Below are 20793 nucleotides of genomic sequence, written 5' to 3' on the forward strand. Positions count from 1 at the left end.
GGCTTAGTCGCAAGCTCGTGTTTAGCCTTAATATGCGCGTTATTATTTCCATCAGATAAGGAGTGCAAGCTGGGCAACTGGGGGCTGTCTCTAACTAGTTCCGCGGCGGAAGGAGAACTAGAAGCGATACCTCCGCGGTTCGGCGGTTTGGCACGGGCAGGTGAAACTGGGCGGTGATTCAGATTTCATGAAATCTTTGACAGGAAGTCACCTGAAAGTCATTCTAGTTTTTGATTGACTGGTTGAATATTGAGAGGCAAGGCAACCCCGATCGGAGTCGGACATAAGGTATCCTTGACAGCAAAGAGGCGCATCTAAGGTCGGAGGTGGCAGGCGAGCTCCGTCATCGGACGTGTGCCCCGGTGTAAATCATTTTCAACATTTTCTGTCGAGAGCTGTTAGTCATGTAGTCTAGCCTCGGTGCTGATTCAGCTTCATTTATTCTTTCATAGAATAAAAACTAAGAAGAAAAATCTTTATCATGAAGCAAAATAAATGAATGAGAGTGTTTGTGTGTAGTTCATACAAGCGTTGGGGTAGCATCTGATAATGTGAAAGAGGATCTGATAGCAAACAACAAAGTTCCTCAGCTTCAGGGTCACCTGGAGAACATAATTCAATTAATCAGAGTAGCCTCTCCGGTAGTGCAATCGACGGAACCAGACAATCCTTCTGGAAGAAATCATTGATTGAGCTGTCTTGCTCTGCTGCACGCCCCGACCAGGACCAAGACCAAGACCGACTCTGCCCAAACTGGGAAATCTTAAGAACAACCTCCTTCACCTTTCCAAAATTTATCGCCTTGCTCTTCTTCTCCTCTTCATACCTTCTTCTGCTTCTTCTCTGTTGCGACCTTCATATCTCTATCTCGCTCGCACCTTCAGCACCTCCACACTTTTTCTCCTGCCTACCAGCTCGGCTTCGGCTCCCAGCGGAGAGCCCCGTTTTTTCTTTTCGGCATATTCAAAACCTCAGCGAGCTCGCCTCGCCCAACCACCACGCCGCTCTCGTCTTCGCCCTCCCTCCCTCGCCTCGCCCTCAACTCTCCTCTCTCCTTCATCCCCTCCCCTTCTCTCTCCTCTTTCATTGCGGCCACGGCTGCTAGAGCTCTGCTAGCTCGATGGCGGTACCCGAACAGCAAGTGACGGGGCAAGAATATGAGTATGTCATGCGGAGCTGTTTTTTTATGCCTTCCTATTTACACATCTCCGAGCTGGCACCTCCGAGAATGTCGGGCTGTTTACGTGCTTTATCGCGCTAGCCTTTGCATTTTACGTGACGTGTGCAGCATGCGCTTGTTTTCCGCGGAAATTGCTCGCCCATGAGGTCAATGCTAACGATTCCGTGATGACAGCTACGAAGCCCTCCCCTCGAACTATGGCCTCGGTCGGAATATGCTAGCTGGTGCTTTCGCCGGTATCGCTGTACGTCGCTTGATGGGTTGAATAAATTCACACGCAGGGGGCTGGGTTACTGACGGGCAGCTTATAGGAACATGCGGTTATGTACCCAGTGGATTTGCTCAAGGTGCGTTTTTCAATTGGCATTGATATTATCCCTGGATACATGTGCGGCGTTCGAGTGGCTAACATGCGTTTTTCGCGCGATTACAGACTCGCATGCAGGTTTTGCATCCTACGACAGGAGGGCTCTACACGGGGTTGACACATGCGGTCTCCACAATCTACCGAATTGAAGGGTGGCGGACACTATGGAAGGGCGTATCGAGCGTGATTGTCGGTGCTGGTAAGCTGAGAACGCCAAGGATGAGGTACTTGGCGCATCCCGGTGGCTGACTTTTTTTCTCGTGTTTGCAGGCCCCGCGCACGCTGTCTACTTCGGTACATATGAGGTGGTTAAGGAGATGGCTGGTGGGAATGTCGATGACGGACACCATCCATTGGCGGCTGGTGAGACCATGGGCTGAGATTGCATTGTGCGCTTTTACTGACTTTGTCAAGCTATGAGTGGAGCGGCGGCGACTATTGCTAGCGATGCCTTGATGAACCCTTTTGATGGTGAGTTTGCATGGAACTCTGGATGCGACCGCAATGGGTTCTTAAGATATTGCGCTGACATGGACAGTCATCAAACAACGAATGCAGGTTCACGGCTCCATACATAAAACGATCGCTCAATGCGCGAGGTCCGTCTACAAGACCGAAGGTCTCCATGCGTTCTACGTCTCCTACCCTACCACCCTTTGCATGACGGTTCCCTTCACCGCCACCCAATTCGTTGCCTACGAGTCTATTTCCAAGGTCATGAATCCCACCCTTGACTACGACCCTTTCACACACTGCATTGCTGGTGGTCTGGCTGGTGCGATCGCGGCTGGTATTACGACCCCGCTGGACGTGGTGAAAACTCTTCTGCAGACCCGCGGTCTTGCAGAAAACCCGGAAGTTCGCGCGGTCAGGGGACTCTGGGGTGCGGCATCCCTCATTAAGCGCCAATTCGGCTGGAAGGGTTTCCTGCGCGGGGCTCGTCCTCGTATTATCTCTACGATGCCAAGCACTGCCATTTGCTGGACTTCGTACGAAATGGCCAAGGCTTACTTCAAGGGCCAGGTGGACAAATAGGCCGCGCCTACACTCCAGGCCCGATCGCATGAATCCGCTTCGCATGAGAAATGACTCCGACTATTTCAACCGACACGAAAAATAATCAGCTCGAAACGGCAAGAATACAATCTGGACAGATGTCTTGAATCCGAACGACATGAGGCACCGATTGTTAAGGAGCGACACAGAATACCTTCGACGCTGATCTTCCCTTCTCACCATGTATACTCAATGTTTTACCTCGGACGAGACATTGCGAACGACTAACCAGTACTGGCTTGGCTATCTGCTTATCATGGCGTCTTGATTGCCCGCTGCGAGAGCTTGATGACATGGCATATTCGTTTTTCGCTTCAGTTACTCTCCTTTGATCTTGGACCGGCGCCAACTCTACCTACACTGACTGGCCCGATGTATCCTGTATCGATTGTTTGTTTTTTGGCGTTTGGACGCAGGGAGGAAATGCTTCGGGAAAACTCATTTCTCTTTCCATTTCACATATTCCTATCTAATTATCTGGTCTGCGCGTCTGTTTGCTTTTGGATTGTGAATCATGTACTGATAGACTTGAGATGAGATGGCGGTGACCGATCACCCGGTGGGCCCTGGGCCCTGGGCGGACTGCTGGACGATATCCAGACATATCCAGATAATCTAGAGGGTAACTTCGCATCAATTCTTTTATTATTCTATATTTGCAGATGTCTCAATGTTGTCTCAGTGACTGCTTACCTAAATCAACCCAACGACGTCACGAGGGGAAAAAAGTGCCGATTCGCCGTGTTCGTCCAGTCACAGCCACTGCGACTTCAACCAACCAACTGCGGCTGCTCCTCCGCCAGAGATCCACGATCCAGATCCAGTTCCAAGTTCCAACCCTCTCTCTCTTCCTGACTCCCAAATCAAATTCTCCAATTTTACTGCCTGCTCGTTCGTTCCTCGACACCTCAATTCGCTCCTTCTTCCCCTCTGTCGTTTCACGCATGGCGTTGTCGCTGGCTGGCCCTGCACTTCTCCGCTCACCGTGATTCTACTACTTCCTCCGATCCCGAATCACATCCCGACCTCGCTCTATAGATGATGCGCCCCAAGCCCGTGTCGTCGCTGCAAAAGACTTATGACGACTGTTACTTGATGTGCTCAACGGCCGTCTACTTTGAGGGTCAAGTCCGTGCTTCCTGCCCAAGCCACTGCACTACTCCTGATCGCCCTCCATTGCCCAGTATTCAGGCTCTTTACTGACGTAATGCCCTTTTCTTGCAAACTACTAGAATAATGAAGACGAAGCCCTGAGGTCTTGGCGATCCGCCCTGGAAACCATCTACTATCACAACGCCTACCGACTCCCCGCGAGTTACGCCCCCAGCACCGAGACCGAGCGCGCGCTGCAAGAGTCGATCCGCCAGTTGGAACTTCAATGTCGCGAGCGGGTGGATCTTCTTGACGCGCTTCGTGAGAGCAGAAAGGAAAGGGAAAAGGAGAAGAAAGAGAAGGAGAAACAGGAAAAGTGCAAGGACTCGTCGAGTTCTTCAAGCCTTAGCAGTCTGCGGAAGTTCAGGTCGCCGCCGATATTCAGGAATAAGGACAATAACGCCAACGCTACACCGGGGTATATTGGTGACGGGACTGTGCCTGCGGTGGGGTATACCGATCTCTCGAAACCGCCTGCGATTCCGCAACGGCCGCTGCCTGCTACTTTGTTGTCTGATTTTACGAACCCGACTCCAACCCCGGCACCTGCCTCTCCTGTTCGTCCCGCCGCGACGCGCACGGATTCGCAAACCTCCACCAAGTCTAGTTCGCGCACGCCCAGCCCCGACCGTCGGAAGATGCTCTCTATGCCCTCTACGCTGCGCGATCCGACGTTGAAGAAGAAGAAGAAGGATACTTTGCGTCGGAAGGACCTGCGGCCGGTTGCTGCGTCTCAAGCGGCGGGTTTAGCGTGGGGTTCCATCACGCGCATTCCATCATCTGATAAGTCGGCTACCGATGCGGCAGTGGCATCTTCGCGCCATACAGTTACGAATGAGTTAACTGCAAGAAGATATTCTGAGAGTTTACCCCCGTCAGGGGGTACTGACTCCGCACTGACGACGCGCCCTGATCTTTCGAAGTACCGGAGGGACTCTGACATCACGCGGGCTGCGCTTGCTCGCATCTATTCGGCAGATGAACAACTTCCGAGAAAATCCCCTGTGAAGACAACTTCGTCGTCAAGCCCAGGGACACCTCCATTGAAGCGCGCCACTGCTGCTGGACCCCGGCCGTACCCCGGCAGCCGATCCCGAGGGTCCCAGTCCCCGACCAAGCCGGAATTAAGTGATCTACCTCGTCCGACTTTGCCTCCGAAGCCGATTGTCAAGCCTAAGCCTGTCACATTGAAAGCATCGCAGCCTTCATCTGCCAATACGACGTCCCAACCGCGGAGCTCCTCCAAGCGGGATCGAGAAAACGTACCGGGTTTGGATGTAGTTCACGATCTAGATAATATGGAAATCTCGGGAAGCCCAGTACGACGAAAACCGAAGCCAGAAACCAAGCGCCCTATCACCCCACCTTCGAGCGACCCGGATTCGCTAGGGCGCAAGTCACTCGAAGTGGACGAGGATGATGCGGAGGACGAAGATGAAGGTGCGGACGAGGATACGTTTATAGAAGACGTGATGAAGAAATTACCACGAGGCGTCGATCCGAACGCAGCACGCCAAGTCCTAAACGACATTGTCGTCCGGGGAGACGAAGTCCACTGGGACGACATCGCTGGCTTAGACGGCGCAAAGAAAGCACTGAAAGAAGCCGTCGTATACCCATTCCTCCGCCCAGATCTCTTCTCCGGACTCCGCGAACCAGCCCGAGGCATGCTCCTTTTCGGGCCCCCGGGAACGGGAAAGACCATGCTCGCGCGAGCAGTCGCAACAGAGTCCAAATCCACCTTCTTCTCCGTCTCCGCATCAACCCTCACGTCGAAATGGCACGGCGAGAGCGAGAAGCTTGTGCGCGCGCTCTTCGGCCTCGCCAAGTGCCTAGCCCCATCAATCATCTTCGTCGACGAAATCGACAGTCTCCTATCGGCGCGCTCGTCAGGGACAGAGAATGAAGCCTCGCGCCGGTCAAAGACCGAATTCCTCATTCAGTGGTCTGATCTCCAGCGCGCTGCTGCAGGGCGCGAGCAACCGCTCAAGTCAGGCGACGCTAGCCGGGTTCTTGTCCTCGCGGCCACGAATATGCCCTGGGATATCGATGAAGCCGCGCGAAGACGTTTCGTCCGCCGCCAGTACATCCCCTTGCCAGAACACCATGTTCGGGGCCAGCAATTGCGCAGGCTACTCAGTCACCAGGTTCATGATCTCGACGATGAGGATATCGAAGTTCTCGTGCACGTTACAGAAAGTATGCAACCCTTGACCCCTTTAATCCTTCCCTCTCAATCTCCCCAAAGCGTCTACTAACAAGAATAAATCCAGGTTTCTCAGGCTCCGACATCACCGCCCTCGCCAAAGACGCCGCCATGGGACCCCTCCGGAACCTCGGCGAAGCCCTCCTCCACACACCAATGGACCAAATCCGCCCGATCTGCTTCGCGGACTTTGAAGCCAGTTTGCTCTCTATAAGACCTAGTGTTAGTCAGGAGGGGTTGCGCGCTTATGAGGATTGGGCGAGGCAGTTTGGTGAGAGAGCTGGATGATTTCCCCTCCACACCATTGTTCGAGCTGTCTCTTATTGTCGGTACTCAGTCACCCGGTGTTCTTCTTTCCTCTCCTGTCTATATATATCCCCTGGGCTGTGTCTGGATCCGGACTTGGCGAACGGAGGATGGGTGGATATCTTGTTTTTGTGCTGTGTTTTCTCCTGTCCCGTATCTTTCTAGGCGTCTATCATGCACTAACAAATACCTACTACTTCGAGTATATGCATCGTTACATATCCTGCATGTTGACATAGTTACTTTATGTATCTCTGTCCTGTAGGTGCAGAGTATGAGAAGAGAGAAGAGAAGTAAAGAGAATCTCACCTTCGGTCTTTACTTACCTTCACGGTACTAAACTTCTACCCACAACATCGTCAGCCATAATATAGTCGAAACTCAGCGTGCTCGTTTATCTGACTCAGGCGTCCTGAATAGTGATCAACTATACTAGGATCTACCTGCAGTATAAGTAGAATCCCAGAATGGATGGGAATCCACTCGGGTCGGCAGGCAGCCTGCCAAACAGTTACCACCTACTTACCCTTCTCCCTACTCGTATTCTGTATGTACCATCCTCCAGCTCTTTCTTCATCAATAATACAATACCAACACAGCCGGTCCCGGTCCTAGTCCTGGTCCACCTCCTCGCCTACCTAGGCTGGCTGAATCCAAGTCCGAGCCTGAGTGAATCGAATCGAATCAAATCAAATGGGTATCGAGTATTTATTGCGTGTGCTCTGTACGGAGTATACTTTAACTCGTTACATTAGTATGAAGTACCTAGAATCAGCTGTGGAGTACTTCAAGATTGCTTGAGAAGGGGAAGGCGCAACCAGATCCGGTCAGTGTCACTGCACCTACTAAGGTATAGAGTCGCTCCTTCCTTGCATAGAAAAATGCGCTTTCTCTGGTTAAGAAAAGAGCGATTGGCTAGGTGGCCACCTGCACATGCCTCGGTTGGAGTGATGGCACATGGAGTTTAGGAAGGTGCGATCCTGAATGAACTGGTGGATTAGGGAGGAACTATATCGTGGGTGTAGATTCAGATTCACCCAGTGAGGTGCCGTGCTTCCAGAAGAGATCAATGTCGGGGGGTATGTACGTAGCTTGAAGACAGCAAGCTCCAATTGTCGATATTGATATGGCTAGGCCATGCTAGACTTGATAATAGTGACGATAAGACCTCGAAGTGAATGTTCCGTTATATTCTATTTTGAGATTAATCAAGGTATCTTCATCATCTCCTATATCATCCTCATTCTTCGTCACTTTCCTCCTCTTCCTCCTCACTACTCCCCTCCTCCTCCGCCTCCGCAAGCCAGTCAATAAATTGCTGCGTCTGAACCCTAACTTTACGCATCTCCTCCGTCGCCGTAGACCGCTCATCACCCCACCACTGCTCCAGCGCCTCCTCCTCCACGACCTCGAGCTCATAAAGCTCCTTCGCAAGGAAAAGCAGCACCATATCACCACGAGGCTTGGGGACAAGTTCCTGCTGGAACAGAACCAACAAATCAACCTGGTCGGGCTTCACGTCCGTGTCGCGGTCGAAGAGCGCCCGCTCAATAATCTCGTGGTACTTGGAGAAGATATCGTGGACTGCGTCGCTGGCGCTCTGGCCGCCTTCCATGAGCTGGGCGACGCGCTTCGTGAACGCGGATGTTACGGCTCGTCGGACTTCGTGGTCGGAGGCGTTGGCTGTCATGCGGAGACTGACGAGTTCGAGTTGGACTACATCGGAGGTTACGCCGTCGCGGAGACTGTCGAAGACGCTGGCTGCTGCGTCTTGCACGAAGTGTGTGTCTTGGTCTTCGTCGTCTGAGGCGGTTGTTGCGAAGCTGCCGGAGCGGGAGTTGTCGAAGTCTGAGATTTCCGAGGAGAGGGTGGAGATTGAGTCTGTTGAGAGGGAGAGGTTGGTCATGTTGTAGACTGGGAAGATGTTAGCTTGACTTTAGTCGACAACTATATGTCAGTAAGAAGGGGTGAGAACGTACTCAAGCCTGACGACGCGTTGCTGGCCGTCTCATCATCGGAATCTTCATCCTCGTCGTATGGCACATATTCATAGCCCACTCCACCTTCGCCTACAATCTTGGGATCGCTGGGCGGCGGAGCACTTCCACCCTCCCGAATAGCGTTCGTTATCCGCCTACCCTCGGGAACTGTTATACCGTCGGCAATCTTCACACCGAAAGAAATAAGCGCACCAGGTTTGACGATGCAGTTGTTGCCCACTACAGCATCATCCGCAATAATAGCATTTTGAACTGTTGTCCCATCTCCAATGACAACATTGTCCCAGAGGTGCGCCCCCTCCAGAGTAACGTTCTTTCCAACCTTGCAGTTCCGTCCAAGGACCGTGTCCTTCACAGTCGTCTTGTCGCCGATCTTGGTTCCTTGACCGATGACCATGCGTCGGCCTACAACGCAAGAACGGGCTAACGTAACGCCCTGTTCTTGGTACAGAGTACCCTTGCGAAGTTCGTAGTTATGGCCAGGGAGGAGGTTAGTGTCGGGACATAGAGGATAGGACCACCGAGCAAGGACATCCTTGCTGATGGCGTCGTACGCCTTAAGGTTCCGAACCCGTCCAACATAGTGGTCTTTAACGATATGTGTGTGAATGGTTTTTCCGTTGAGTTCGTAGTCCTTCAAGACACCGTACAGGAACTGCTTGCGCGGCGTCTGGTAGTCGAAACTGTCGGACCATAAACTCAGGACATCCGGTGTGCAGATATCGATATTGCAATCAATCAAATCTTGCCGAATATCAATCTCAGAAAACGTAGTGATAATCTCAGGATCAATGTTCAAGCGAGAAGATTCAGGAGAATGGTGGTCAATTTCTTCATAGTGCAAACAACGGTCTTTAGTTGGGTCCACGACGAAAACGGACGACAGGGACGAGGCCTTTGTGCGGTGCTTCCTGCCAGCTTCTCGCAGAACCATAGTCATAATCGCATTCTTGTCGGCTTGACGACGGGCACGGTGTTTCGCTAGTGCGCTTTCAATGGGCATGTTGCTGACCACGTCGCCGCTGACGACAATAAAATCGCCAGTAATCAGGTGTTTCCCGTCCAGGTCTCGCATGACGTCTCCGACGGATGTAGAGGTGGACTTGAGGTAGGTAAACTGCTTGAACGGCGAGGAAGAAGCTCTCCATTTCGAGGCACTAGACTTTGTCAGTTTTCAAGCTTCACAATTGTGCCCGAACAAACGTACTTGATATAACTCTCCAGCTGGTCCGAGTGCGCCCCCCCATAAAGAAAGACCTCCTCAACACCAGCATTGGCCAGAAATTCAAATGTATATTCGATCAACGGCGTATTCGCAAGCGGCAGAAGACACTGCAAACCGCATTAGCCCTCACTCTCCTTACATCCCAGTCTAGCTATAGCATCACAGTCATATCGTACCCTCGGCTTATCAAGCGTAAACGGATCAAATTTCGTCTCAAATGTATCGGCAAGCACCTATCAGCAAACAATGTAAGTATCTTCTCCAAAATGCATTTTGCGACGTCCGCATTGCGAGGAGTCAGAGCAGAGCAACATACAACAGCCTGCAACGTCTCCTCCACCTCCTCAGCTGCATTCCCGCGCGGCTTATTCGCGCCACCACCCTTTTTCGGCGCCATAATAGCGAATGTAACGTGAACGGATGCAAAAGACTCAAGTCAACAAAAAAACGCAGGGCTCCCACATCGGAGTCATCCATCCCACTTTCACCCGCTACTCACCGCCCGGCAGTTCTTTTTCCTGTATCTGTTTGCATTGTTTGTTCCTCGGATTCCCTTAACCGCAGTGCACATGACAAGTTATGCTATCTGCACCGCCACAGCCTCATCAGCTTGGTCCCCGACTCCCGCACGGTTCCAGCCCCAAAAGGTCCAGATCCAGCTTCGACGCCCGTAGAGGCCCAGGCCCTCGTGGAATCTTGGGGATCGGTATCCTTGGGCATTTGGCGCTGGTCTAGACCTGCGTTATCGGCGTGAAACAGATCGATGGGTTCGGACTGGTGGTCTGGGCTTGGAGTCAGGGTCCTTGATTGCCGATCCTGGTTCGTGAAGTGTTTGTTGTGCACCGAGGTGGGGGTGGGTTCGGGATTTGGTGATGGTGCTACTATATCATGCTACGTTATGGTGTTTGATCGGTGAAGTTATGATCATGTGATAATCGAGGAGAATATGCGACAGTTGTGTTGGAGGAAAATTTTGTTTGGTCTGGATATATGAGTTGATGAAGCATGAGATGTCACCAGTCTGGTAAGCAAGGCTACGTCGCAAGATAAATAGACTGATGCGCCAGGTGGCATGTCGCCGTAGATACACCATTGTTAGACCAAGAGATCGCAAAGACACTAGAAGCTAGCAGTTGAATTACCAAGCAAACAGTATGTATAAACATGGCAGTCTACTGACACAACCTTCATGTGCCAGTCCCAATATGTCAATCCGCCTCTAAAGCAAAGCCCTTAACAAGCCAGCATAGCATATATTTACTCTAAAACACACGCAGTCAATGCAAGATGTAATCCATGAACGCCGCAGTTTATGAAGCGAGTGCCCAATCCTTTGGTTAATGGTGAAAAGAATGCAGAAGGGTATTTCCCAATGTTCATTAGTAGAGAAGATCGAAGGTGATCTATCCAAAACGCGCTTCTCCTGGAAGTATCGTATGAAGGGGGAGATATAAGTGTAGAGAATAGCGGCAGTCATCAGTTGAAGTATACAGTCCGGTTCCGTCATTAGCTAGTACGTGTCGCCATCGAACCGACCATGGTCTGAGGCGGCGGCGCGTACATTCGCTGTCGTTTCGCGAGATTTGGGTTCTCGGCACCATTGCTAAGTTCAGAAATATGCCGTCGTGGCTGTGGCCGGGCTTGACCCGGCCCTGCAGCTCCCATCGGCACCGTGGGAGGCGCCGGGTATTGCACTCCGTTTTGATCAATAGTGTAGGCGGCCGTGGGGTTTGCGGGAACATATTGGCCTTGCACCTGCTGAAGATTGGCAGGAACTGCTGCCATAGGCTGGAATTGATTCGGTGACTGCCAAGCCATCATGGCGGCCGCGGGAGATTGACTAGGAGAGGCATCGTCCTTGACGGTGACTGATTGTGCAGCCGAGCTCTGACCGGCGATCGTTGCTGGCGTTGTAGGCTGGGTACCCTCAATTCCCTGTGAAACTGTCTTCAGGTGAACCAGGTGCTTCTCCAGCATTTCCAAAAGACTCTTTCGCGTGAACGGCTTCGGAAGAACGTCGTCCATGCCTAATAAGAGTCAGCATTGCACTGTCAACTGCACATATGACGTAGACTGCTTACCATGCTGGAAGTACAGTTGAATGTCATCACTGCGAATGTTGGAAGTCATGGCGATAATAGGCGTCCGGTCAAACTGTCGAATGAGATGGCATGCAGAAACGCCGTCCAGATTAGGCATAATGATATCCATTAGAATCAAGTCATATTTCGAACCATCCTGAACCTTGTTTACGGCCTCCAACCCATCGAACTGTTGCAACAAGTTAGAATAATAAATGTTTCAGGTTGCCAGAAGAGACATACCGCGGTGTCGATTTCGCAAGCGAAAGTATACAGGAACTTTCCACCAATTTGACGACATGTTGCATCGTCCTCGACAAGTAAGATGCGCGGACTGCGCACCCAGCCTGGATCCACATTTGAACTCTTCTTTCTGTTTTCCGGGAATTGTCTTCGGTCGTCCGTCTCCTGCTTGGGCGGCATCGCATAGGGGACATTATTGACATGCTCGCCGTACATGGGGTCGATGCCGTTCGTCGTGCCAACCGGATAAACAACAGGTTCCATCTCGCCGTTCATCTTGGGATAAACCAATGCTGGGTTGGCTGCCGCTGCAGTCGGTTGAGGCGCAACCCGCTGCCGTTGCGCGGTTTCCATAGTAGGTGCCGAAACCACTCCTGTTTTTGGTTCACCCATCGCCTCAGCACCGAGGGTGAATTGTAGTTCAGCATTCATGTCGCTCAATAGCTTCGATGCCTGCTGTAATGGAGTAGAAACACCATCGTCCATCGGTGTGACTTGTGAAGGGCTCATTGTGGAGCCAGCTTGGAAAGGACCGGTCTTGCTGTCGCGCTTTTGTCGGGCATCGTTTGTGACTAGGTAGTTCACCAACTGATGTATAACGTTTTCATGATTCACAATCGTCTTTTGTGCCCTCAATATTTCCTGGAGTATCAACTGGTGGTCGACCGATACCTGGGCAAAGCGATCGGACATGTGTTGGATCTGCTGCTGTTGAGCAACAATTTGTTGATTTAAGAGATCGATCTGTTGTGTAGGGACTGAGTCGTCGTGAGCCTGGGTTTGCTTCCGCGGCGCGGGTGCCTTTCGCCGAATGTTGTCCAGGGACTCCTTGCTGTTCGCTCTAAACTCGGGGTGCTTAAATTCCCATGCCTAAAGACCCGATCATTAGAATATGTAGAGAAAGTCGCGACCTTGAGTGCTCACATTTTGTCCATAAGGCGACTGCCCGTTCTCCTCATTATTCTGCCTTACTTTGTGAAAGTCGTATTTGTTGAGCTGTCGCACGAAACTGGCAAAATTGCTGTGCTTGAAATGTTTCGGAAGGATCGTTTTGGTAAATTTCTCGCACTGCAGTGTGTCAGTGAGCGATCATGAGATCGAGTCCGGCAATCGGCTTTACCTCCAAGACCACGAAACTATCGCCCTCGTCACCCCACCGCACAATTTCCGCGTACGATGGGTCCTCCAGCATCCTTGTGCGACAACATCAGTATAAAATGATCCGAGAAAAAGCGATAAACTGTGCTCGAACGAGAGTAGAAAAGGTCGGGACCGAGCAAGCAAGAGGCGGGAAGAGGGGAAAGATGGTAGACGGGCCAGTGGAATAACGCGTAAAAATTCCGTTGAGGAAAAAGAAAGGAGAGGGCTCACTTGTAGAGTTTGCGAACCTATACATTCTATTAGCACACCGTAACACAGCAAATGTCTAATGAAGCCATAACCCAAGCTCAGAGCAGCAATACTCACAAAATCGCTGGAGTTGCCCGAAGGGGCGGTGCTGGGGGTGGTCTGGCCACCGTCCATCATGGGCTAGATGGGTCGCGACCGATCGAACGAGCAACAGACTTCAGCACTGTGCAGGAGGTCGAAAAATGAGGGAAGATGAGATAAGCAAAGAGCTGCTAACTCCTGGAAGAGTCGCAGGAAAGAGTTTTGAGCAAAAAGTAAGAAGAGTAAAGATGGGGAAGAAGAGAAAAAAAAGAATAAGGCGCACTCTCCAAGACGGTCGCAAGAGGGTTGGAAGAGGAGAGGAGTCGGCAGTGGTAGTAGTGGTGGTTTGGTGGGACACTCTGGACTGGGACGGGCGCAACGAACAGTCAGAGGGCGTTGAATAATCTTGCATATTAATAGAAAGGCACCAGCCACAACCGTTGGTTCACCTGCTTGCTGGCCTTGTATTTGCCCGCTATTTGTGAACATAAACTTTGCTCCTAGAATTATTTTCATGTCTTTTTTGTGCGATCTGGTGTCCTAAGGAGAGATCTGGAGAATTCAATAGTACGGCTGCTCCGGAGTTACCTCGGCGTAGACGGATAGGGACAACCTCTGTACAGCTGTACATACTACTACTGACTACATAGTACTACGGCAAGTCATAGCACCTCACCTGATGGATAAAGGCATGGTCATTTAAATTCTCACTGCAGGGAATCAGAGACAAATCGTCAATGCGCCTGCAGGAAACATGCATTAAAGCGTAAAGATGGAGCGGAGGCATGGAGGGGCCCAAGTCCAACGCCTTGTTTCCCTCTCCTGATTTGATGCAGAGATTTTCTCTGCGGGCCTTTGGCGTTTTCATGAATCGTAGGAACTCTGTATAATCGTCGAACCGTACAGAGGCGAACCATCGATTCCAAATTGGCTGTTCTTTGTCTTGAATCAGGAGGAGAGTCACGAGCTTCTACTCTGGTAAGCTCCTTTCCGACTCAGGCATTTCCGGGAGTCGGTCTACATTAGCTTTGCCCATCATGCAGATCTCTGCTATATCTCCGTCCCCCGTCCACACGCTGCAGCGATGACCTCATCGATGCCCAATTCGCATACCAGAGAAGCGATCCGTGAAGCGCGAGGACCGCGAATTGACGCTCAGCAACTGGTCCGAAAGGAACCAACAGTTGTTCGAGTTTACTACTCTGAGATGAAGGTATATTTGGTGCCATTGTACACCTAGGAAATGAAAACAACATGCGCTTTTCGTCGCCTTGGCAATCACCGCTTACAACGAACTTGCCCACCTTAGCGAATCTCATGTCGACCTGTACAAACTGAACTGAAAAGAAGGGCAGAATAGTCTTCCAATGTGTCGTTGAGAACCTCTAGATCCTGGGTTGTACCTGATAAGCCCCTGGCGCGTCTCGGATGTCCCTTTACTCAACACTGAAGTACCTATCGGAGTGGCGAATTCGGCTGTATCCAGGCACATTCCTATACCGGGCACTGTATGGCAAACGTGCTCGTATACTCTGTACATCTTCCGGGAGAATGGATGCTCTACACTGGAAGCATAGTTGCTCACTAAAAGCACACTCGGTAGATAACCAAATGGATGAACGAACGGTAGTGTAACGGGACGAACCTATGACGTGCGCTGACTCAGGTTCCCCAAAGTCCCTCCCGACCTCATCCAGACCACAGCTCCAGGAATTGTACCTGAACTCAGTTTCACCATCTTCTAGCTCTAGACCACCACCTCTATTCTGCCCCTCCTCACTCAATTAGCACTACCAGCAAGACACAATGTTCGCCGCCCGTCGCCTCACCACAAACGTCCCCCGCACTCTCTCCCAGAGAGCTGCCCTCTTTCACAGCACCGCGCCGGCCTTCGTTCAGAAGGGCGACTCGATCCCGGACTTCGACCTTGTCGAGAACTCGCCCGGCAACAAGGTTAACCTTGCTAAGGAGCTCAAGGGGAAGGGTGTTATTATTGGTGTTCCTGCTGCTTTCAGTACGTATCTTATCTCGCTACGCGGCCGTATGGCCTGCGGCTTATTCTGCGGCATTGCATGCTAACTTATGTAATTTTCAGGCCCTGCTTGCTCTTCCTCCCATGTCCCCGGGTACATCAGCCACCCGAAGCTGAAGGAAGCCGGGCAGGTTTTTGTCGTCGCTGTTAATGATCCCTTCGTGTAAGCTCCCTCCGAGCTCGGCAGGTAACTGCGCATACTCAGTGATCTCAATGTCTGACAACAATGAATCGCAGAACCAAGGCCTGGGGCACAACCCTTGACCCGTCAGGCAAGAGCGGCGTAAGTGGCCCATCCTACCTCCCTTCTCCCGATCTGTTCCGTCTGTCAAAGCCTACGTATAACTACTGACATGTGTCCTATCAGCTCCGCTTCCTTGGCGACCCCTCCGGGAAGTTTTCAGAAGCACTTGACGTTCTGTTCGACAGCGCGTCAATCTTTGGAAACAAGCGCAGCAAGCGCTATGCGCTCCTTGTCGAGAATGGCAAGGTTAAGGAGGCTTTTGTTGAGCCTGATAACACGAGTGTTAAGGGTAGGTTTTGTGCTTGCAAGGGTTATGCTCGGAATCGTGCTAACTTGTAGACAGTTTCCGCTGCTGAAAATGTGCTTGGTTGAATGATATGAAACTATTACCTGAGCCTGGATAACGATAATTGAGAGTACAGCCGTTTATATTAGCGATATAGCTATGCAGCGCTGTCCTACGTCACTCATACAAATGATAATTACAAATGATATGGTGTATTATTTTTGAATGATAAATATACATGAATCAACCTTCCAACGCCTAATTGCGATCTTAAGGTCATGTCAGAGCCCAGGATATATCGGCATAGATGCCGCGGCTGTGGCAGGCCCATCGGTATGAAAACGACCCTTTTTAAGCAGACCCCGCCTGCTGCTGCTGCTGCACCCACTGCTCGGGGGTATAGCACTTGGGCGTCCAAGCGTGGATAGCAGCAATCTCCGCCTTCAAAACCGCGTTGACCAACCGATGACGTGCGAGCATGGTCTTCTTCTCGAATTGCGGCGAAACGATAACGGCTTGGAATGCTTGTCCGCAACCACCTATACCCGAACAAAACCCGGTCAGCTATCAATGCAAATGCAAGGTGGAGCAAGTCTGAAGCGCATAAAAGACGAAGCAGGCCCGGACTAGAGCTCGGATAAAAAAGCATCTATGACGCACCCGACAAATCCTCAATCTCAACATGCTGTGCCTGTAACTGCTCAACTAACTTTCCCTTGAGCAAGTCCGAAGTCACAACGCCAGGAGCAGTATCGGCCATTGCTGCGTTAGCGGCTGCGAGGGAGCGCGCGGAGATCGAGAAGGTCGCTTTCGCGGGTACGGGCGAGCGGAGGAGATATCGGCAGTTTCTGCTCAGCAGGGTCGTTGTGCGGTACATCAAGCGCGTGTGTGAGAGCCTTCCGGAATAGCGATTCGGAGGGCGAGTACTATGTGAAAGATGTGTTATTGAGAGAGAACTTTTTTGGAAGATGAGGACATGCGGAGTAAAGGATGCTCGCCGCGCTCGATTGTCGCCGGCGGCCGAGGATGATTGGTCAGCGCGGTCACGTGACTAGGCTTACTATATCGTTGTTCCTCTTCGTCGCACAGCGTCAACTGGCGTATCCACCGAAGATCAAAATGCAGGTGGAAGAAGTCTAGATTTTGTCTAGAAGGTGTGGCCTTCAATGCCAAGATATGCCCCACCAAACGCCTCGTATCGAAATCTTCGGCATGAGCTGCGGGCTGACATAGATAAGTAGTGGTCTGTCGAATGCAAGCAAGCTGAGGATGAACCGTCAAGTCGGTCCCACCAGGAAGCGACTTAGAGTCAATACTGGATGGTGAGTCAAGATTTTTCTGTCAAGATTTCGGACACTGATAGGCTGACGAGAGCTTCAAGCCGGACATGTCGCACCCGAAAAGTGAAATGCGACGAAGCCAAGCCTACATGCAGGAATTGTACCAAAAGGAATCGAGTTTGCAGATATGATAGCTCTTCTGAGAACCTAGAGGCAAATGTAGATGTTGCCATTCTTCAAGTTGTATCCCCCGCTGAAGCGTTCTCAGGGCGGCAGGACCCCGTGGTGACGGAAGATGTCAGGAACGACCACGCGCAACCGCTGCCATCCTCGCCTGATCTTGCTTCGATTTTCCTTCTAGGAGGGCGGAGTCCGTTTCTATCCCGAAGATTGGATTTTTCAGACACTCCAGACATCATATTTCCTACACTAAATTCAGCCGGCTTTGGCGGAGAAGTGGGTTATGGGCAGATGCCTGAGACACATCAAACCCCTTTTTTCAAACGGAACCAATACAATTGACTTCAGAGGAAAGTGCCTCTATTCAGGAACTATGTTCAGAATGTGTCGCATTGGGTACGTAGTTTGCAAATGGTGACCTTATGGTTTCATGATTCGCTAACGCTTGGTAGATTGACTCCTTCTCCCGGGATCGACCGTTCTATTCCATTGTGCCAATAGAGGCTCTTCATTGTCATGCACTGATGTCTGCATGCCTAGCGCTTGGCGCAAAGGAACTGGCACTTCAATCTTTAGCTGACGAAGAACGAGTTTGTGAAGATGTAGCCATCGGCTACTATCAGAAGGCCATTCGAATTATAAGCCTGCTTCTGGCGGACCCTACCTACGCTTGGAACGATGGAATCCTCGCCTCGAGTATCATCCTCTCAACGTGAATTTGTTATGAAAGGTCTTAAGATCCCCCCCCTCGCTGATGTAGCTAGTTATGAAATGCTTGAACCCGCCGGAGAAAGCTTTGGCTCGCATCTGAAAGGCATAGCGTTCTTCCTACAAGCGCACCAGGCGAACGGTGACGCAGATGGTATCAAAGGCGCAGCATATTGGACGTGGTATAGACATGAAATTTGGGCAGCCCTCCAGACCGGTCGAAGTATGTTTCTGGAGGACAACTACTGGCAGCCCGAGCCGCTCGATTCCTTCAATGGCCTACCAGTAGAAGAACTTGCGAACCGAGCTATATTCTTATTCGGACAATGCATTTCCTTCTGCAACAAATGTACCGCAGCTCAAGGCTCTGACACAGATGCGAAACGCAATGATCAACATAACAGGGCAGTTGCCTTGGATGCTGCGCTTGAGAGGTGGAGGAGCCTGCTCCCTTCTTCCATGGCTCATTTCTTCGCGGAGCGACCTCCAAGCGCGGATGACAGGTCTTCTGACTTTCCTTTTGTGTGGTTTATATATCCACAGAGCGGTATGCTTCCTGGTCCATCAATACCTCGTCGTAGTACTGACTGATGGAATGCCTAAGCGATTGCATATCAAGTATATCATGCATCCAGAATTCTACTACGGTTGCACTGCCCATCAGTGCCCTCTAGGTCCTCAGGAACGGATCGGGTTCAGTCTTTATCCACTCGGCGCGAAATTGAAAAGTCGCGCGAACAGATTTTCCTTGTCTCCAATGCTGGCGTCGCGGATTCGTGGAGCCTCATTTCTACACAGTGTCTCTTCGTTGCGGGACTGGTGACCGAAGGAGTGCTCGAGCGGCATCATACTCTGAAACTTATTGAAAACTGTCAAAGAAGCTCCGGTCGGCGCACTTTTTGTCTTGCCGATGAACTCCGGAGATTATGGGCACAGTGAGCCTTGGCTCTGCGATTGCTGCTAAAGATCTATCCTGTTATACAGGTTGCTCGTGAGATTTAAAGAGCACTTCAGGGGCATTGGTTAACAGCTGACAAGGCAATATGCTAGCGTTCATTGGCACATGAGCGTTTCTACTCTATGAGGTAGTGGTGTAGCTGCCTACATCTTCCCAATCATCGTCTCGGTATAAGAGTCTCATGCCTGCTTACCACACATCAAGCGTTTCTCTCGCTCCACGAGCGGTCGAATACGTTAAGCGAGCGTTGTGCTATAGGTGGTTAGCTACGGCTCGTCATATCATACGACAACCTACCTGAAGGAACCACGTCCAGGGCCTTGACAGAAATGTTCAGCGGCTGGCTGAGCATATAAATCGCGGCGCCAGCAATATTGTCCGACTCTAGTGGTCTATGTATTGAGCTTATTTTCAGCACATGCCTTCATGGATACCAACGAAACAGGCGAGGAGAAAACTTACGTGAACCCTTCCATGAAGCTATCATACATCCCCTTATCGTGCCCTACACGAAGGGAGTGGAAATTCGTCGCCACGACTCCAGGACGCAGCGCAAGGACCCGGATATTCGTCCCGCTAAGCTCATTGCGCAGAGAGTTCGTGAATCCTTCCTGAGCAGCTTTGTTTGAATGATAGACTGCCTCACCCGCGAAGGGGGGCGCCTCAAGGGCTGTAGTAGATGTGACATTGAGAATTGTTCCCTCTTTGCGACTCACCATGGATGAATTGAGGACGGCATATGTCGCGAACATGAGCCCATTTATGTTTGTGCTGTTCATGGTCACAATGTCGGAGATCTTAAGGTTAGGGAACGCAGCGGGGGCGCCGAGTGCGAGACCAGCCTATGCAGTCAGCACGAACCTCCGAATCAACCAGGCGATGCACGAACATTGTTGACCAAGATATCAATAGCTCCGATCTCCTTGACCGTCTCACTGACAGCCGTCTCGACTTCTTCATAGCTCTGCAGGTCAATAGCTTTGAATAGCACCTTCGAGCTCGAATGGTTCTTCTGAATGTCGGCCGTGATTGCTTGCAATTTGTCCTAGTGGAACGATATCAGTATCACCACGACCTTGGTGACTCTGGTGGCGGGTTAGCGCACCTTTGACCGCGCGAAGAGCGCAACGTTCGCACCCTCCGACGCCACCTTCCGGGAAATTGCCTCTCCGATGCCCATAGACGCTCCAGTCTAAGTTCGAGATCAGTTAGCAGCAATAAGCTTAAGATCTGATACGCAAAGCACAGCTTACTTACAATCAGAACATTCTTGCTTTGCAAAGCCATTTTTGCGATCTATATTCGTGGGATCGTGTCTAATACTCTCAAACTCGTACTCTGTATACAGTTGCACAACAAACAAAGGAGACAAAGATATATAGCAGCGTCCGAGCAATATTCTTGTTCTGCAGCAATTAGTAATGTCCGTCACGCAATGGATTCGTGACGTCAAAAATCTAGCGGAGATGGGGGGCCCGATGCTGAGCTCGGGACGAACCTCGTTTCCGCTTCTGACTTGGTCCGGTGGCCATTGGTTCTCGGTGAGCTGGCGGGACAACGCCAAACGGATGATGGGGAATATCTTTGTTATCAGGCTTGGCGCTTCTAGTTGCTTCTTCGACGTCTTTGCTCTTGTGGGCTTCTTCCTGGTTCTGTCATTTCAAAAGCTCGGATGGTGGAATAATGCGAGTTAACTCGGGTGGCTCTCATACTCTGGGTGATACGGATCAAATGCGGATGGTGATAGATAACTTGGAATAGTTCAAGGAATTGAATTAATTGGCTTGTTGGATGGTTGGAGGCTTAGACATTTTTTAGGACATAGAAGTAGTCTTTCACGCCTGACTCCTCCACGGGA

At 51.1% G+C, this 20793-nt stretch overlaps 9 protein-coding genes across 9 annotated transcripts; 5 read left to right on the plus strand and 4 right to left on the minus strand.

The window, feature by feature from the left end:
* The first annotated feature begins 683 nt into the window (after nucleotides 1-683).
* On the plus strand, nucleotides 684-2737 carry mrsA (putative mitochondrial carrier protein). The gene is made up of 7 exons (XM_073765024.1): nucleotides 684-1161; nucleotides 1355-1424; nucleotides 1492-1527; nucleotides 1614-1746; nucleotides 1818-1910; nucleotides 1962-2018; nucleotides 2086-2737. The coding sequence occupies exons 1-7, from the start codon at nucleotides 1121-1123 to the stop codon at nucleotides 2580-2582; spliced, it is 927 nt and encodes a 308-aa protein (XP_073620839.1). The 5' UTR covers nucleotides 684-1120; the 3' UTR covers nucleotides 2583-2737.
* A 624-nt stretch (nucleotides 2738-3361) lies between these two features.
* Nucleotides 3362-6726, plus strand: BDV17DRAFT_251128 (putative AAA family ATPase). The gene is made up of 3 exons (XM_073756394.1): nucleotides 3362-3731; nucleotides 3836-5954; nucleotides 6029-6726. Exons 1-3 carry the CDS (start codon nucleotides 3642-3644, stop codon nucleotides 6247-6249), a joined length of 2430 nt encoding a protein of 809 aa, XP_073620840.1. The 5' UTR covers nucleotides 3362-3641; the 3' UTR covers nucleotides 6250-6726.
* Nucleotides 6727-7460: 734 nt separating this feature from the next.
* Nucleotides 7461-9970, minus strand: BDV17DRAFT_251130 (translation initiation factor eIF2B catalytic subunit epsilon). The gene is made up of 5 exons (XM_073756395.1): nucleotides 9809-9970; nucleotides 9669-9725; nucleotides 9475-9599; nucleotides 8247-9424; nucleotides 7461-8181 (listed from the first exon to the last, which is right to left on the minus strand). The coding sequence occupies exons 1-5, from the start codon at nucleotides 9887-9889 to the stop codon at nucleotides 7508-7510; spliced, it is 2115 nt and encodes a 704-aa protein (XP_073620841.1). The 5' UTR covers nucleotides 9890-9970; the 3' UTR covers nucleotides 7461-7507.
* Nucleotides 9971-10998: 1028 nt separating this feature from the next.
* skn7 (putative stress response transcription factor SrrA/Skn7) lies at nucleotides 10999-13340 on the minus strand (the record flags this gene model as incomplete). The annotated part of the gene is made up of 7 exons (XM_073759637.1): nucleotides 10999-11519; nucleotides 11574-11763; nucleotides 11817-12686; nucleotides 12741-12884; nucleotides 12937-13009; nucleotides 13188-13204; nucleotides 13284-13340. The coding sequence occupies 7 exons, from the start codon at nucleotides 13338-13340 to the stop codon at nucleotides 10999-11001; spliced, it is 1872 nt and encodes a 623-aa protein (XP_073620842.1).
* Nucleotides 13341-14810: 1470 nt separating this feature from the next.
* BDV17DRAFT_72680 (peroxiredoxin family protein) lies at nucleotides 14811-15950 on the plus strand. The gene is made up of 5 exons (XM_073765026.1): nucleotides 14811-15261; nucleotides 15343-15442; nucleotides 15517-15562; nucleotides 15647-15812; nucleotides 15867-15950. The coding sequence occupies exons 1-5, from the start codon at nucleotides 15054-15056 to the stop codon at nucleotides 15893-15895; spliced, it is 549 nt and encodes a 182-aa protein (XP_073620843.1). The 5' UTR covers nucleotides 14811-15053; the 3' UTR covers nucleotides 15896-15950.
* A 95-nt stretch (nucleotides 15951-16045) lies between these two features.
* BDV17DRAFT_251154 (BolA family protein) lies at nucleotides 16046-16799 on the minus strand. The gene is made up of 2 exons (XM_073756396.1): nucleotides 16470-16799; nucleotides 16046-16348 (listed from the first exon to the last, which is right to left on the minus strand). Exons 1-2 carry the CDS (start codon nucleotides 16684-16686, stop codon nucleotides 16161-16163), a joined length of 405 nt encoding a protein of 134 aa, XP_073620844.1. The 5' UTR covers nucleotides 16687-16799; the 3' UTR covers nucleotides 16046-16160.
* A 160-nt stretch (nucleotides 16800-16959) lies between these two features.
* Nucleotides 16960-17807, plus strand: BDV17DRAFT_72825 (Zn(II)2Cys6 transcription factor domain-containing protein). Its single transcript, XM_073765029.1, has 4 exons — nucleotides 16960-17131; nucleotides 17191-17308; nucleotides 17366-17665; nucleotides 17722-17807. The coding sequence occupies exons 1-3, from the start codon at nucleotides 17079-17081 to the stop codon at nucleotides 17609-17611; spliced, it is 417 nt and encodes a 138-aa protein (XP_073620845.1). The 5' UTR covers nucleotides 16960-17078; the 3' UTR covers nucleotides 17612-17665; nucleotides 17722-17807.
* On the plus strand, nucleotides 17729-19155 carry BDV17DRAFT_72617 (fungal specific transcription factor domain-containing protein). The gene is made up of 2 exons (XM_073765025.1): nucleotides 17729-18524; nucleotides 18582-19155. The coding sequence occupies exons 1-2, from the start codon at nucleotides 17948-17950 to the stop codon at nucleotides 18914-18916; spliced, it is 912 nt and encodes a 303-aa protein (XP_073620846.1). The 5' UTR covers nucleotides 17729-17947; the 3' UTR covers nucleotides 18917-19155.
* Nucleotides 18581-20760, minus strand: BDV17DRAFT_251165 (SDR family oxidoreductase). Its single transcript, XM_073756397.1, has 7 exons — nucleotides 20193-20760; nucleotides 20041-20127; nucleotides 19825-19980; nucleotides 19398-19777; nucleotides 19233-19327; nucleotides 19083-19187; nucleotides 18581-19023 (listed from the first exon to the last, which is right to left on the minus strand). The coding sequence occupies exons 1-6, from the start codon at nucleotides 20220-20222 to the stop codon at nucleotides 19135-19137; spliced, it is 801 nt and encodes a 266-aa protein (XP_073620847.1). The 5' UTR covers nucleotides 20223-20760; the 3' UTR covers nucleotides 18581-19023; nucleotides 19083-19134.
* Nucleotides 20761-20793: the final 33 nt, after the last annotated feature.

The sequence above is a fragment of the Aspergillus undulatus genome (genome assembly GCF_047715775.1).
Source record: "Aspergillus undulatus strain CBS 261.88 unplaced genomic scaffold BDV17scaffold_2, whole genome shotgun sequence".
Classification (NCBI taxonomy): domain Eukaryota; kingdom Fungi; phylum Ascomycota; class Eurotiomycetes; order Eurotiales; family Aspergillaceae; genus Aspergillus; species Aspergillus undulatus.

Coding starts and splice junctions, on each gene's coding strand:
- mrsA (XM_073765024.1), top strand. CDS start 1,121: ATGGCGGTACCCGAACAGCAAGTGACGGGGCAAGAATATGA. Junction 1,162..1,354: donor GTGACGGGGCAAGAATATGA/GTATGTCATGCG, acceptor CCGTGATGACAG/CTACGAAGCCCTCCCCTCGA. Junction 2,019..2,085: donor CTTGATGAACCCTTTTGATG/GTGAGTTTGCAT, acceptor TGACATGGACAG/TCATCAAACAACGAATGCAG.
- BDV17DRAFT_251128 (XM_073756394.1), top strand. CDS start 3,642: ATGATGCGCCCCAAGCCCGTGTCGTCGCTGCAAAAGACTTATGACGAC. Junction 3,732..3,835: donor CCGTCTACTTTGAGGGTCAA/GTCCGTGCTTCC, acceptor GCAAACTACTAG/AATAATGAAGACGAAGCCCT. Junction 5,955..6,028: donor TCTCGTGCACGTTACAGAAA/GTATGCAACCCT, acceptor GAATAAATCCAG/GTTTCTCAGGCTCCGACATC.
- BDV17DRAFT_251130 (XM_073756395.1), bottom strand. CDS start 9,889: ATGGCGCCGAAAAAGGGTGGTGGCGCGAATAAGCCGCGCGGGAATGCA. Junction 9,726..9,808: donor AGGAGACGTTGCAGGCTGTT/GTATGTTGCTCT, acceptor GTTTGCTGATAG/GTGCTTGCCGATACATTTGA. Junction 9,600..9,668: donor TTACGCTTGATAAGCCGAGG/GTACGATATGAC, acceptor TGCGGTTTGCAG/TGTCTTCTGCCGCTTGCGAA.
- BDV17DRAFT_72680 (XM_073765026.1), top strand. CDS start 15,054: ATGTTCGCCGCCCGTCGCCTCACCACAAACGTCCCCCGCACTCTCTCC. Junction 15,563..15,646: donor ACCCGTCAGGCAAGAGCGGC/GTAAGTGGCCCA, acceptor GTGTCCTATCAG/CTCCGCTTCCTTGGCGACCC. Junction 15,813..15,866: donor TGATAACACGAGTGTTAAGG/GTAGGTTTTGTG, acceptor ACTTGTAGACAG/TTTCCGCTGCTGAAAATGTG.
- BDV17DRAFT_251154 (XM_073756396.1), bottom strand. CDS start 16,686: ATGTACCGCACAACGACCCTGCTGAGCAGAAACTGCCGATATCTCCTC. Junction 16,349..16,469: donor TGAGATTGAGGATTTGTCGG/GTGCGTCATAGA, acceptor GTTCGGGTATAG/GTGGTTGCGGACAAGCATTC.
- BDV17DRAFT_72825 (XM_073765029.1), top strand. CDS start 17,079: ATGAACCGTCAAGTCGGTCCCACCAGGAAGCGACTTAGAGTCAATACT. Junction 17,132..17,190: donor CTTAGAGTCAATACTGGATG/GTGAGTCAAGAT, acceptor GAGAGCTTCAAG/CCGGACATGTCGCACCCGAA. Junction 17,309..17,365: donor CTGAGAACCTAGAGGCAAAT/GTAGATGTTGCC, acceptor TCAGGGCGGCAG/GACCCCGTGGTGACGGAAGA.
- BDV17DRAFT_72617 (XM_073765025.1), top strand. CDS start 17,948: ATGGAATCCTCGCCTCGAGTATCATCCTCTCAACGTGAATTTGTTATG. Junction 18,525..18,581: donor GTTTATATATCCACAGAGCG/GTATGCTTCCTG, acceptor GGAATGCCTAAG/CGATTGCATATCAAGTATAT.
- BDV17DRAFT_251165 (XM_073756397.1), bottom strand. CDS start 20,222: ATGGCTTTGCAAAGCAAGAATGTTCTGATT. Junction 19,981..20,040: donor CGCTCTTCGCGCGGTCAAAG/GTGCGCTAACCC, acceptor TCGTTCCACTAG/GACAAATTGCAAGCAATCAC. Junction 19,188..19,232: donor CCTGGACGTGGTTCCTTCAG/GTAGGTTGTCGT, acceptor AACCACCTATAG/CACAACGCTCGCTTAACGTA.